This window comes from Cucumis melo, chromosome 8 (genome assembly GCF_025177605.1).
Source record: "Cucumis melo cultivar AY chromosome 8, USDA_Cmelo_AY_1.0, whole genome shotgun sequence".
In the NCBI taxonomy this organism is placed as follows: Eukaryota; Viridiplantae; Streptophyta; class Magnoliopsida; order Cucurbitales; family Cucurbitaceae; genus Cucumis; species Cucumis melo.
In genome coordinates, this window is record NC_066864.1 from 26,792,183 (window position 1) to 26,805,552 (window position 13,370).

Genomic DNA, 13,370 nt, shown 5'->3' on the forward strand with positions numbered 1-13,370 from the left:
CAGTCTGGTTTATTGATTCCAAGCTTCAAGAACAAGTCAAAATTTAGTCAGAATATAATGATGCAGTTTAACTTGTATACAAAAAAAAAATTAAAGAATAACAACTTACCAGAAAAGAGGAATGTAATATTCTAAAAGAACGCTTGCAATGGTGCTTGAGATGCAACATTTTATTCTGCAAGTGGGATAATAGCAAATCCAATGTCTACAAAGAAAAAATAAACGATCGTTTAATGAATGAAAGGAGAGGATAAGCGATCGCATAAGAAATGTACATGTGATCGTTTACGTAGTAAGCGATCGTGTAATATTAACTTAACGATCGTTTAGTTAATAGAAGCGATCGTTTAGTTAATAGAAGCGATCGTCTATCAAATATAAGCGATCGTTTGGGAAGAGTACTTACGTCTCCATGTACCCATGTGTTTTCTTCAAGCTGTCTGAAAAAAATTTTCTTTCTGGTTGTGGAGACTACTTTCCTTTCTTCATGGGTTGTTTTTCTTGATCTTTTCCATTGCAAGTATTCCTTCCATAATTTTGGATCCACTTTCCACATCGGATTATATGGATCTACTTCTCTGATTTCCACATCTGGGACAGGTGTTGTAGATACTGATATGATCTGAGCAGATGTTGTGGGTGGATTACCTTGTTCATCTTCATGTTGCACCTCTTTATTTGCTATTTTACATAGCTTTCTTCTCTTTATTGGTTTTTCTTCCACATCTTTATCAGGCACAGTTACTGGTTCTTTTTCAACCAAAGTAACTGCTTCATCATTTTTTTTCATCTCAACCTGTTTTTTTGTTGTTTCCTGCAATGTAATCGTATTAAACAAGTAACAAACTATTCATTCAAACGACTACAAATTTGTTGTGTATACATACCAGTTGAGATTCTTCATTTACAATTTGTACAGTTTGATCCATTGGAGCCAATTCACAAAGTGCAAGAGGTTGGCTCACATATGGAAGGATAGTAATCATCTGTGGCAGGTCTGATTCTTTCTGAATTTGATGACTTAGACTATCCGATATATCTCTTATAGTCATTAGCAAGTCTGCATCCCTACCGTCTATGCTTATATCACTACCACGTTCCTCTTGATGTTCCCTAAACAAAATGAGAAAAAACATGAGAATAAGAAAAAAAAATACAATTGTTAGGTATTTATAAACTAGTAAACAATGAATGAAATGTTAACCTTTGGGTTTCCTCTTGATGTTCAGTATGTTGTTCTTCAGTAGGTTGTTGTTGAGTATGTTGTTCTTGAACAACATACTCATTGTCATTCTGATCAGTATGATCATTCCCTTGATTTTCAGTTTGATTCTAACAAACAAATAAAAACGAACATAAAATTAAAAAAATAATGTATTGTTAAACCATCGTGTATATAAAAGTAAACGATCGCGTAACTTTGATAAACGATCGTCTATCGAAGTTAAACGATCGAGTAACTTTGATAAACGATCGTCTATCAAAGTTATACGATCGTTTATCTAATGTATGATGAAAACAAATTTTACCTGGACCAATCTCTCCAGCATCTGCTTCATTTCATACAGCTCCAATGACTGCTTTGTGATTGTGTCATCCATCCTACAGACTATAGAAGTCAGTGTGGATAAATCCTTACGAACTTCTTTTATTTCCTTCTTCAGTTTCTTGTAGGATTTTGAATGACTTCGTTCTTCTTTGTCATTCGACTTCTTTGATCTGAAATGTTTCTTCTTGGTGATTGGATGCATTTCAGACTCCTCAGCCACTGTTTGACTTTGTTCCCTTTGGGGTGAGAGTTGTTCTCTTTGTGGAGATGAGTCTGATTGCTCCAATGATTTGTTGTTCATTGCTCCAATGGATTCATCCTCCTCCATTTGCATGTTATCATCCCCTTGAATTCGACTCTCCATGAAAGCCTTCTCTTGGGTTGACATCTTGAGTTTAGGTTGAACAACAGTCTGCAATGTAATTGTATTATTGGATTGTGTAATTATATTAAACGATGACTGACAGGTTTTACTTACATTTTTGTTGTCGAATATGTTATTCTGCAGCATTTTGTAAGATGGAGCTTGTGTACAATTCCATCTCAATATCCTAGGGATTAATCCCTTACTGTTTCTTGTGGCCAGGTGCTCATTTGCGGTTGAGAGTACTTCATAAGCCCACACCTACAACATTTAAACAAATATGTTAAACTTTGATGTTCAATTGGCATTTACTTAAAGTGTATGAAGAAATAAAAATCACCTGAAAAGCAAGCACGTAGCCTTTGATGTTATAGTATGACACTGCTTTGGAACTTCGTGTCTTCTTCAGCTCGTATGCTTCTTTTTTGCCTTGGAGACTTGTCTTTAAACTGTTGAGCAGACGAGTGTAGAAGAAAGTTGACCAATCGAAGCTTTTAAATGCTTCTTCATCATCAACTCTTCCCAAAATATCCATGTCAAACTGTGTTTTCTTATCCTTCCCGACCATCACAGTTTCTATAAAGACGACCAAGGCGACCTTCACAGCATCGTCATCATTTGTAAACTCAAAATTCTTGAAAATTTCCTCAATTTCCAAGCATGTTATTACTTTCTTATTTTCTGATCCGAATAGAAGACTTTGTAGTCGCTTGCTATCGCAATCTTTCTCCAATGGATTGTTTGTTGGCCACAATCCAGTTATGATGTTGAATTCCTTTTGGGTAAAATGGACGTTCTTCCCTAAAACCGAGAAACAGATTCCATCTGCGTTACCGTCTTCAGGTATCTGCCTCAGCAAGAAATGATGGATCAACTGGCCGTTGAATACCATGTTCACATTCAGCAATGGACCAAAAATTGTTTTTTCGAACATTTGCAGCTGGTCCTTGGTCAGTTTATCCTTAATAAGACTGCCGATCTTGTGCACTTGGCATGACACAGTGGCAGGGAAATACTTTTCGCTAGGTACAGCCATCCTGAAATGAATATAATATATTGAAGACAGAAGTCGAATCCGAAACCCTAAACGCTTCACAATAATAATTTAAGAACACAATGATAGTTTTTGAAGACAGAAGTTGAAACGTTTGAAATATAAACAAAGGAAAAGTGTAACGTTATAGTAGGAAAAGTTCGGGAAAATACCTTTTAACGTTGACGAAAACTATGGACTGAGACAAAAATGGTCTGAGAGAACAATGGACTGAGAGAAAACGAAGGTGTGATCAGTGCGGTTGTGTATTGCGTAGTGACGAAAAACGAAAAGTGAGAAGGCGGAACGTATATATATATCGGTCGTTTTTACCAAAGGGGCAATATTGTAAATTCGCATACTTTTTTTGAAATGTTGAATCGCGGTTGTAAACAATTCGCGGGTGTCTTTCGTTGTTTCAAAAGATCGTTTAGTTTCTGTAAACGATCGTTTAGTTTTTTATAGTCGATCGTTTAGTTAATTTCAAACGATCGATTGGTTGTTTTAAACGATCGTTTAGTTTTGTTCGACCAATCGTTTAGTTTTGTTTAACTGATCGTTTAGTTAATTTCAAGGTATCGATTGGTTGTTTTAAACGATCGTTTAGTTTTGTTTGACCAATCGTTTAGTTTTGTTTCACTGATCGTTTAGTTGTTTTCCAACGATCGATTGGTTGTTTTAAACGATCGTTTAGTTTTGTTCGACCAGTCGATCGTTTAGTTTTGTTTAACCTATCGTTTAGTTGTTTTCAAACGATCATTTGGTTGTTGTTAACCGATTGTTTAGTTATTTTTAAACGATCGTTTAGATATTTTTAAACGAACATTTAGTTATTTTTAAACGATCATAAAACCAGTGTTTGTGTTCTTAAATGAATAAGTCAATCGTTATTTTCGTCTTCTTCATCCATTTGGAAGCACAGAAAGTAAGAATGTTGGGACAAATCATTAAGAAAACACATCATTAACAAACATTCATTAATTAGTGTAATACTTAGTACATTGGTAGGGAAATTTCTAATCTTGTATGCTCGACTTGTCGGTATATGAAATTGGATTGGTACACGTTAATCTGTTGTGACCTATTTGTTTACACCGACCACACTTATGCAATTTCGGAGCTTCACCAACACTTGGAATCCTCTTTTTCTTCGGTCGACCAACTCTTTTGACTACTTTTGGAGGTAAAACAGTCATATGTACGTAGTCTTCGCTTGTCTTCCAATCTGACTGATTCCCAACTGGGTAGACTGCCTCCGCATATGCAGCCAACAAACATTCATTAGTGTAATAATTAGCACATAAACTATAAACATTTATATTACGAACCCGTGCTGCAGCAATGGCATGTGAGCATGGTAGTTGCTCAGCTTGAAACTCCTTGCAAGTGCATTCTTTAGTCTGAAGGTTTACGACCTCCTCCTTATCTAAATCTTTGACATGAAATTGGTAACAGTCAATTGGGTTGACCTTCATTGTCAAAGCTCCTTCTTGTTTCTTTTGAATAACTAACTCTGCCCATTTGGTCAATGTAGACGTCACTTTAATGCCTTCTTCTCGACGCTCCCAAAACCAACGTTGTAGCAAAGCTCGAACATTTTCAAGGAATGAAGCAATAGGCAAATCTCTAGGTTCTTTCAGTATAGAATTCATGGACTCCGCTATATTTGTTGTCATCATGTTATACCGTCTTCCTGGGCAGTGAACACGAGACCATCGTGCTATTCCAACATCATTTAAATATTTCCCTGAACCATTAGGAAATGAAAGAAGATGTCTCCACGCTTCAACAAACGTTGATTCACGATATGTTCTCGATGCATTATAAAACAAAGTAGCAACCGTGTCATTCTTATATTTATCATGCAAATTTTGACTCAAATGTTGGACACAAAGGCCGTGGAATGCAGAGGGGAAAACTGATGAAATACCCTTGGCGAAGCATGTTTTCCGATCTGTCACAAAGCCTAGATTAGGCACCTCCCCTATTGCACCTTTCAATTTTTCTAAGAACCACTGTATTGAGTCATCTGTTTCTCTATCAACTACTCCAAAGGCTAGAGGATAGATCTGATTGTTACCATCTAAACAAACGGCCACTATCAACTGACCCCGATATTTGTTCTTAAGAAATGTTCCGTCCATGACTATGACCGGTCTAATGCAATTTAAGAATCCTCTAACACATGCACCAACAGCCATAAAAAGATATTTAAAGAAACGATCATCTTCGAGTTCCATGTGAAATATTGTACCTGAATTTGTAAATTTGAGTGCTTCACCATATCTACGCAAAAGATTATATGACTCTTCAGGAGACCCTCGCACTCGTTCATATGCATTTTCTCTGGCACGCCATGCTTTCTCATAACTCATATTTATGCCATAGTCTTGCCTCATGTCTTATGATATCACGTGGTTTGTATATGCGACCGAGTCCCTTGAATTTGGACTTTATTAATTCTCCAACAACCCAAGATTTTGCTTGCCTATGGTCACGATTCAAAAACTCAAGAGAACATGAATGAACTTTCACATACTTTTTAATCTTGAATATATTTGAATCCTTCAGTCTAACCGCTCGCAATCTCCAACCACACTTGTTGTCGATGCATCTAACGAAAAGAACCTCTTTTGTAGACTTTTTTACTACAAACTGAAAATTTTTTTTCATTGCCAACACACTTAATCTCATTGACAAATCTCTCTTGCAAAAAAATATTTGTCCTACATCCAACTCTTCACTTGTAGAGCTTTCTTCCGACCAGCCACTTCCTTTTGTCTTCAACTTCCGACTAGAGGACCTGTAGTCAACTTTACCTTTTCCTTTGCAATCTTTTGTAGGAGCATCTCTTTGTTCTGGGATGTCAAACAATTCATTGTACATCTCAACTGACTCCAATGTAAAAGTATCATCTATTGAATGATATGACTCATATGATTCCCATATAGCCGAATTGGTCCCTATCATGTTATGACACAAGCCACCCTCAACTTCACCAATATCAACTTCATTCTCATCTAATCTATCCATTCCAATTGGAGGAGGATGAGGGTTTAAATTTTGAACTTGGTTGCTCCCAGATACTGAATTGTAATCTTTGTTTAACACTTTCATGCTTCGATTGCTTGTAGGCTCAAACGATAGGTATAGGGGGACCTCCAATGGATTTTCACTAAGAATATAAAACTTCAAATCAGGGTCATTGCTTAACTCAAATGGAGGAGCTTCCTTTTCCCCTTTGATCTCATATATACATCTTATCTTTATGTCGAACTTTGTAGGGTCAACTTCTGCAAGGTCATATAGTTCAGACTGTAAATCTTTGTGTGTTATTTCTTTAGGGACAACAATGCCTTTTAACACTCCTCCTTCATATTTTCTTCGTCCCTCATCCCATTCACCACCGTGACGCACTAAAATCCGAACATGTGCCATCCTTAAACTACCTTAAGTACTTTTGTATCTTCAAAAATTGATTTGAACTTAAGAACCTACAAAATGCGTGCAAGATGTAAAGAAATAAATTAGGAGGTGTACCAATTTGATTTTGAAATAAATAGTGGAAGTTTGGAACGTGCGAGATGTGTGCGAGATACGTGCGAGATGTGTGCGAGATACGTGCGAGATACGTGCGAGATAAAGCATGAGGGCCTAAGAGAGTTACTAAACATGCAAAGAATAGCTGTAAATGGATTAGGAGGTGTACCAAGTTGATTTTGAAATAAATAGTGAAAGTTCGGAACGTGCGAGATACGTGCGAGATACGTGCGAGATAAAGCATGAGGGCCTAAGAGAGTTACTAAACATGCAAAGAATAGCTCTAAATGGATTAGGAGGTGTACCAAGTTGATTTTGAAATAAATAGTGAAAGTTTGGAACGTGCGAGATACGTGCGAGATAGGTGCGAGATTAAAAAAAAAAACGTGCGAGATAAAAAAAAAAACCTTCATTCCTTCTATTCCTATTGCTTACTCCTCCTCTATTTGATCCAACTAAATCCTCATCCTCTAGTTCAATTCATTTTTCACTACCCATTGAACATTGAACTTTCTAAGAACCTAAAACCAAAATTTGACTAAACTAATTTACGGCAAATAAGTCCAATTCCAAAAACCAGACAATTACGGATGAAAATAGCACCAAATACCCTAACAAACATTTACTTACAACAGATAAATTGAAAATCGGTTAGACATGAAACTCACCTAAATAAAACGCTCGAAGTTGATTGAATGGTCCGAATAGGAGCGACGAAATGCACTGGACAACGACCGACGAAGGGCAAGCGACGAAGGGCAAGCGACGAAGGGCAAACGACGATGGGCAAGCGACGATGGGCAAGTGACGATGGCCGGAGTAGGTTCAGGTGTTCTACACGAAAGAAAAGAGAAGGGAAAGGGAACTATACGCGAAAGAGAAGGAATCGATGGTGGAGAAGAGGGAAAGGAAAGGAAGGGCATTTTTGTCTATTCACACCCAAATTGTCCTAAAAGTCTTTCTTTTGAAAACTTGTCCCAAAATTCATTTAAATCTCTTTTTTTAACCTATTTTTGGCAATTTCCCAAAATATTCCATATAGGTATATATGGAGAGCAAGCTAGAATTGAAAGTTGTAAAGTTTTTTTTTGGTCAAATGGTACGGTCAATAACAAAGCTTGAATTTTCTAGAAATGTTTCTCAACGGTAACTAAACTTATTATGGTTAGAACACTTCTTGAGTAGTGTTGTAGTTTGTAGAGAGTATGACCAATAAATTCTAAATAACAAGATTTCATATATTTTTTTTAAATTTCTGATCACTCTTACCTTGCCTGATAGATAAGTCTATTGGCAGTGTGTATGTCATTTTTGTTAATTTATTAATTCTTCATGGCATTCTTTAAATTCATTTCCAAGTTTTTAATTCAATGTTCTATTTGTTAGTTGAAGGATTGTGGTTTGGCTATGTTTGTTCATTTTTCTACCAATATCATAAATTTGGTTTGAGATGTGATTGAGAAGACTAGACTATCTCATCCTCCCTACTTAGTTTGATATTTAAGTTGATATGATGTGTTGAAAATGTTCCTATTGCTACTATTCAATCCATACCTTCTTCTAATTTTTTAATCTAAAATTGTTATCGTTGTCCATGTTGTTTGCTTTAATACAATCTAATTTTCTATTATCTTTCTTATTTCTAGACGACTCCCATTATACTTGGATTTTATGCTTAAACTTTATTGTATGCATAATTTAACATCTATCTCCTACTCTCATTTTTCTCTTCATCTCACTGACTCTATATTCTTGCATTTCTCCAATGTACTTACTAAGGACGTTTGACCCTAGGGCAATGGGGGTGTAGAGTGGATTATGTTAACCCACTCCTCGTTTGGGGAAGGATTTGAAAAACACATACTATCATAACACGTTTGGGAGAAGGTTTTCCATAATCCTTCTTTTCTCGTTTTTTTCACTATTTCACTCCTTCTTTAATTCTCTTCCAAACACATGCTATCATAACACTACATATTATAATCCTTTCCCTTAAGCGCATACTATTATAACACTACCTATCATAATTCTTTCTAATATTATCATAACACTAACCCTTCCATAAATTAACTCTCCCCCAAACGCCACCAAAGGCTTCATTTTGAATGTTTATTCTCACTGTGAACATCATTTCTAACATGAAGTTCTCTGTTCGAGCATGGGCGATTAGCTATAAAAAGTAACATGGATGCATTAGAAATAATAAAAATTGTAATGTAATTTTCCCATACTTGAAAAGATTATATTGATTGTAAATGGATTATTATATATATAATTAAGGAGCACGATACAATTGTGCATTATATTACAAAGTTGTTTGATGGCAACACCGTAACTAAATTCCAATTTGGTCTTTCTATTTCTTCGATTCTTTCTTAATAGAGTAATATTTATCACTCTAGAAAATTAAATAAAGGTAACCCTTGAAGAAATGTTTTACAAATAAATTGATATTTTGTCAATTGAACAGCATCTACAAATGACGAAAATTACAAAAAAAAAAAAAAAAAAAAAAAAAAAAAAAAAAGAGAGAAACTATGATTTTTGATGATTTGGAACATTCTAATTGTCTAATCAAAGATTGATCCTAAAATGTGGCAATGTGCAAACAAATCAAAACAAACTAATGAAAATCTCTATTTTGGGACTTTCGTTTTCACTTTTCCGAACAAAAATAAATAAATAGAAGAAGAAGAAAAAAAACATATGAATTTACAAACAAATGTGGGAAAGAATTTGGTATGAAAACCTTCTCTTCTAGCTATGCACAATTGCTCCTCTTGACGAACTAACAAACGTCGTTGACTCGCCGCCGATTCTCGACGATGTAACCGTCATCGAATCTCCTCCCGCGCCGCCGTTTCCATCCAAACCCGCCGCCCATCGCCGGAGTATTCTCAACAGCGACGCTGCCTTCCGCCGACCCCTCATCGTCCCACTCCCCATTAATTCCCAAATGACTCTCTCAATCCCGGCCATCGACGCCAGCTCCGTCACCATCTCCGATCCACCTTGCCGGCACATTGTCACCAGGGCCGCCGCAGCGCTCTCTCTGGCCCTGTCGGAGCCCTCTCTCAATACAACCCCCAATTTCTTAATCAGATAAAATCCAGAAGCAATCGCCACAAATCCCCCTTTCCTCACCACCACTTCCAGAATCGTCACCGCCTCCTCCGGCAAGCTGTTCATCAAATAACTCACCGTCTCCATAACCCCACCTTCGACTAACCTCCCAACAGTCTCCCTATCGCCCGCTAATGTCAAAATCGTAACCAGAGCATCCCTCTTCGAACTAACCGGCCCGTCTTTCGCCAAATCAAGCAGTCCCCTTATGACACGAGTCTTCCTCCCCAATCTCCGCCTGTAAGAATGGATACTGGAGAGGCTGAATATGGTGGCGGCGGCGTTTCCTTTGGCTTCCCAAGTCGCGCCGGACCGGAGTACCTCGATAACTCCGATCAACGCACCATCGGTCTCCATTATCAAAGATTTGTTCGACTCAAAAATCGAGAGGTTGAGCACCGTCGTGACGGCGTTCACTTGGAGAATCGGGTTATTGGAGTTGAGATATCGGACGAGTAACGGTAGAGCTCCGGCTTGAGCGATATATCCACGGCTGCCGGGATCTGTTTTAGCCAAAACACGAAGCTCGTAAACGACATCGTTCACAGAAGAGTCAACTGACGTGGCGAGTTTGTTAACGAGAAACGTTGCCGTCATTCTCATAGCTTCTAACGCTGCTTTATTTAACGTAACGTCGTTGACTCTCTCCTTACTGCTTTCCGTTATATCAAACGGAATTCTTTCTTGACGGCACCACATTGCAATCAAATTTTTCAATGCCCGGTTCGGTATTAGGTTCGTATGGGCCAGGGTCTGACCTGTCTTTGGACACGTGTTGTGACCAGATTCAATCCAAAACGTAATCGCCGCACGATCGTACGTATGTCCTGTGGCCACGACAACCGGGTCTTGCATTAAATCCAAACTAATCGGACACCTGAAATCCGCCGGTACAGGCAAATCGGAAATCGAATCTTTCCGTTGGAAACCGTATTCCGCCGTCGTCGACGCTCCATACAAAACGCATTTCGCGTAACGAACTAACCCGATCAAAGCAACCACATCAGATCTCGATTTCTCATCGGTTTGATTCTGAATTTCATCCTCGAGATTCTCGATTTCCTCTCTACAACTAGAGGAATCACGGATATCAATCATGGTAAAAATCTCTAACAATTCGGAATAATCGGGAACAATTTCGTCTTTGATTCGATCGATCATCTTCAATACTCTGAATCGGAGAGCTTCATCTCTTGGATCGAGGAACACGCTGGATTCAGAGGTTTGATTTCTCAAGAGGTAAAACAATTCTTCAACGTCTTCGGTTAAACCAGCGTCTTTAACAGGGAAGATATCGAGCAGAGTGGATAAATCCAAAGTGAGTTCGTGGAAATTGTTAGCGATGGATTGGTTTTGAGTGAGTAGCCAGATGTTGCTTCCGTTAGAACAATCTTCGAGCAGGGTTTTGATTCTTTGTAAAACGATGTACATTTCTTCGAGACAGAGGGAAGCGGAGGGGGAGAGGGAGGGAATCGGGAGACGGCGGAGGAGGTCGTGGAGGATAATTTCGAGCAATAAGGATTTGCGGATCATGGAAATGGAGTAGCGGTGGAGAAGGAATTTGAGGGGTTTAGTGGAAGAGATTTCCTGGGAGAGGGAGAGGAGGGATTGGAGGAGGATTGGGGCGGAGAGTTTGGGGGAGACGAAGGCAGCGGCGGAGGGGCGGCGTTTACGCGGAGGGAAAGAGTGGGGAGAAACGGCCATTGGAGAAGGGAAGAATCAGAGTAGGCAAGGAACAAGAAAGATAGAGATAAGAAGAAGATAAAAGAGAGATCACTTTGGTTTTGTTTTGTTTTTTTTTTTTAAAAAAAAAAGAAAGAAAAAGGAAAAATTGAGTGTGTTTTTGGGTAATGGGAGAGAAATAAAGAAAGGGGGGGTTTTAAGAGAAGAGATGGTATGGTATGGTATGGTATGGTATGGTATGGGGTTTGAGTTATGATTGTTGGTTTTTGACTTTAATATGTCTTTTGAATTAAGAAAAGGTCCTCCCCTTAACCAACTTGGCAGAGGCGCTGGCCAACATTATAAACAAATTCAATCTTCATTTTGTACATTATTTACCTCGGCTTCCATTCCACCATACTGTTTATTACACGGTCTACCCAAGTTGAAAAATAACAATGCTGTAGCTAAAATCCTATATGTTAAATTAAAACAAGATGCATCACGTGTCAAAATTAGGGTGCCGGTGTAAAATGAAATTATATTTTGACCTTTGATTATTAAATAATAATAATAATAATAATGGAATAATTAAGTTGGGGATTAGATAGACAAATATTTTTAGCTGTTAAATTAGAATGGAAAATCCAAGACGGCAATTACAATATATAGAGCCGCCGATTTGGAATGAGTTAACAATGTGTGTGGGTTTTTTATTATTTAAGTTTGTAGGGTATGTTGTTCTCTTCTTACAAATGGCTAACTTGTTCTTTTTATTATTTGATTATGAAATTTCTACTCATATATCGTCTCTTCCTTTTCTTTTCTTTTTTTTTTTTTTTTTAAATTGCCAATTCTTTTTCTTCTGTAAACTAACTAATATATAGTTGTATTTAATTTTCACCTCCTTCTTTTAATTTCCATAGATTCAGTCATAAAACTTCAATTTTAAATTGGACAAAATATTACACTTTTAAACTCACATTTCAAAAATACTTTCAACTATTAACTCCCTCTAATATATATATATATATATATATATATATATATATATATATATATATATATATATATATATATATATATACTGTGGCAAAAAAGTAACAGGGTTTAACAATTAAAAAACCCAACAAACTTATGAGTTGTGGAAATTCTTTCCAATAATAACAATATATTTTTTTTAAAAAAAATAAAAGAACTAATTAGTCTTTACTTTGTAAACTTCAAATCGAAGAAAAAAACAAAAATTCAAGAAAATTATTACGATCAAACAGAAATCAATCATCAATCTCAATTCCAAAATCACCATCTCAAAATTTTTAACCTCTTGCAGATTTTTCTTACTTTCCAAACTAAAAGAAGCAACCAAGAAAACTTAACTAAAATTAACCCATCCAAACTTAAAATATTTTAATTGAAACTATTTAAAACCACATAAACTCCTCTTTGTACTTTTCAAAATTTAAATAAAAATGACATAATTAATACAAATGAACTCTAAACATCGATTCTTCTCCTTTTTAACGTCTTTTCTTGGTAATATGTGAAATTGATTTTGATTTTTTATTCAAAATTTGAAAAGGTATTGGATTTTATTTTTCCATGGGAATAATAAATCCTCGTTTAAAATGGGAGCTGGATTATCCATGTGGTTGACTTTTGATTTCTTGGGAAATGAGGTGGTCGGTGGTCGGATAATTCATTTACCAATTTATTATTATTTTGCTTTTCTCATCATTTTATTTCCAGTGGTTGACTATTTTTTTTCTAGAATTTTAAAAAGGTTTTTTTTTTATTAGATCTACACAAACTTATTAAGCCCCAAATTAGAATTGTATGCTCAATAGTTTTGCAAATAATGATACTGTGTTTTCAATATTAATACGATATACTAATTAATTTCTTTTCTTCACGAAACTGATTACTAATTAAACTAACACATTACAATCAAACATGAAAAGTGAAACTAGGGAGTAGATTAATTCAATATTATTCATTCTAAATAATATATTTGTTCCATTACGTCAAATTATCACTTATTAAAGATTAACTATATAGACACAAACATCTAAATTTGAGGGACAAAAAATATAACTTAA

The 13,370-nt window shown here is 36.4% G+C and overlaps 1 protein-coding gene across 1 annotated transcript; it reads right to left on the bottom strand.

Annotated features, from left to right (window-relative positions):
- Positions 1–9,052: 9,052 nt before the first annotated feature.
- On the bottom strand, positions 9,053–11,466 carry LOC103501453 (U-box domain-containing protein 16). The gene has a single exon (XM_008465028.3). It carries the CDS (start codon positions 11,311–11,313, stop codon positions 9,244–9,246), a length of 2,070 nt encoding a protein of 689 aa, XP_008463250.2. The 5' UTR covers positions 11,314–11,466; the 3' UTR covers positions 9,053–9,243.
- Positions 11,467–13,370: the final 1,904 nt, after the last annotated feature.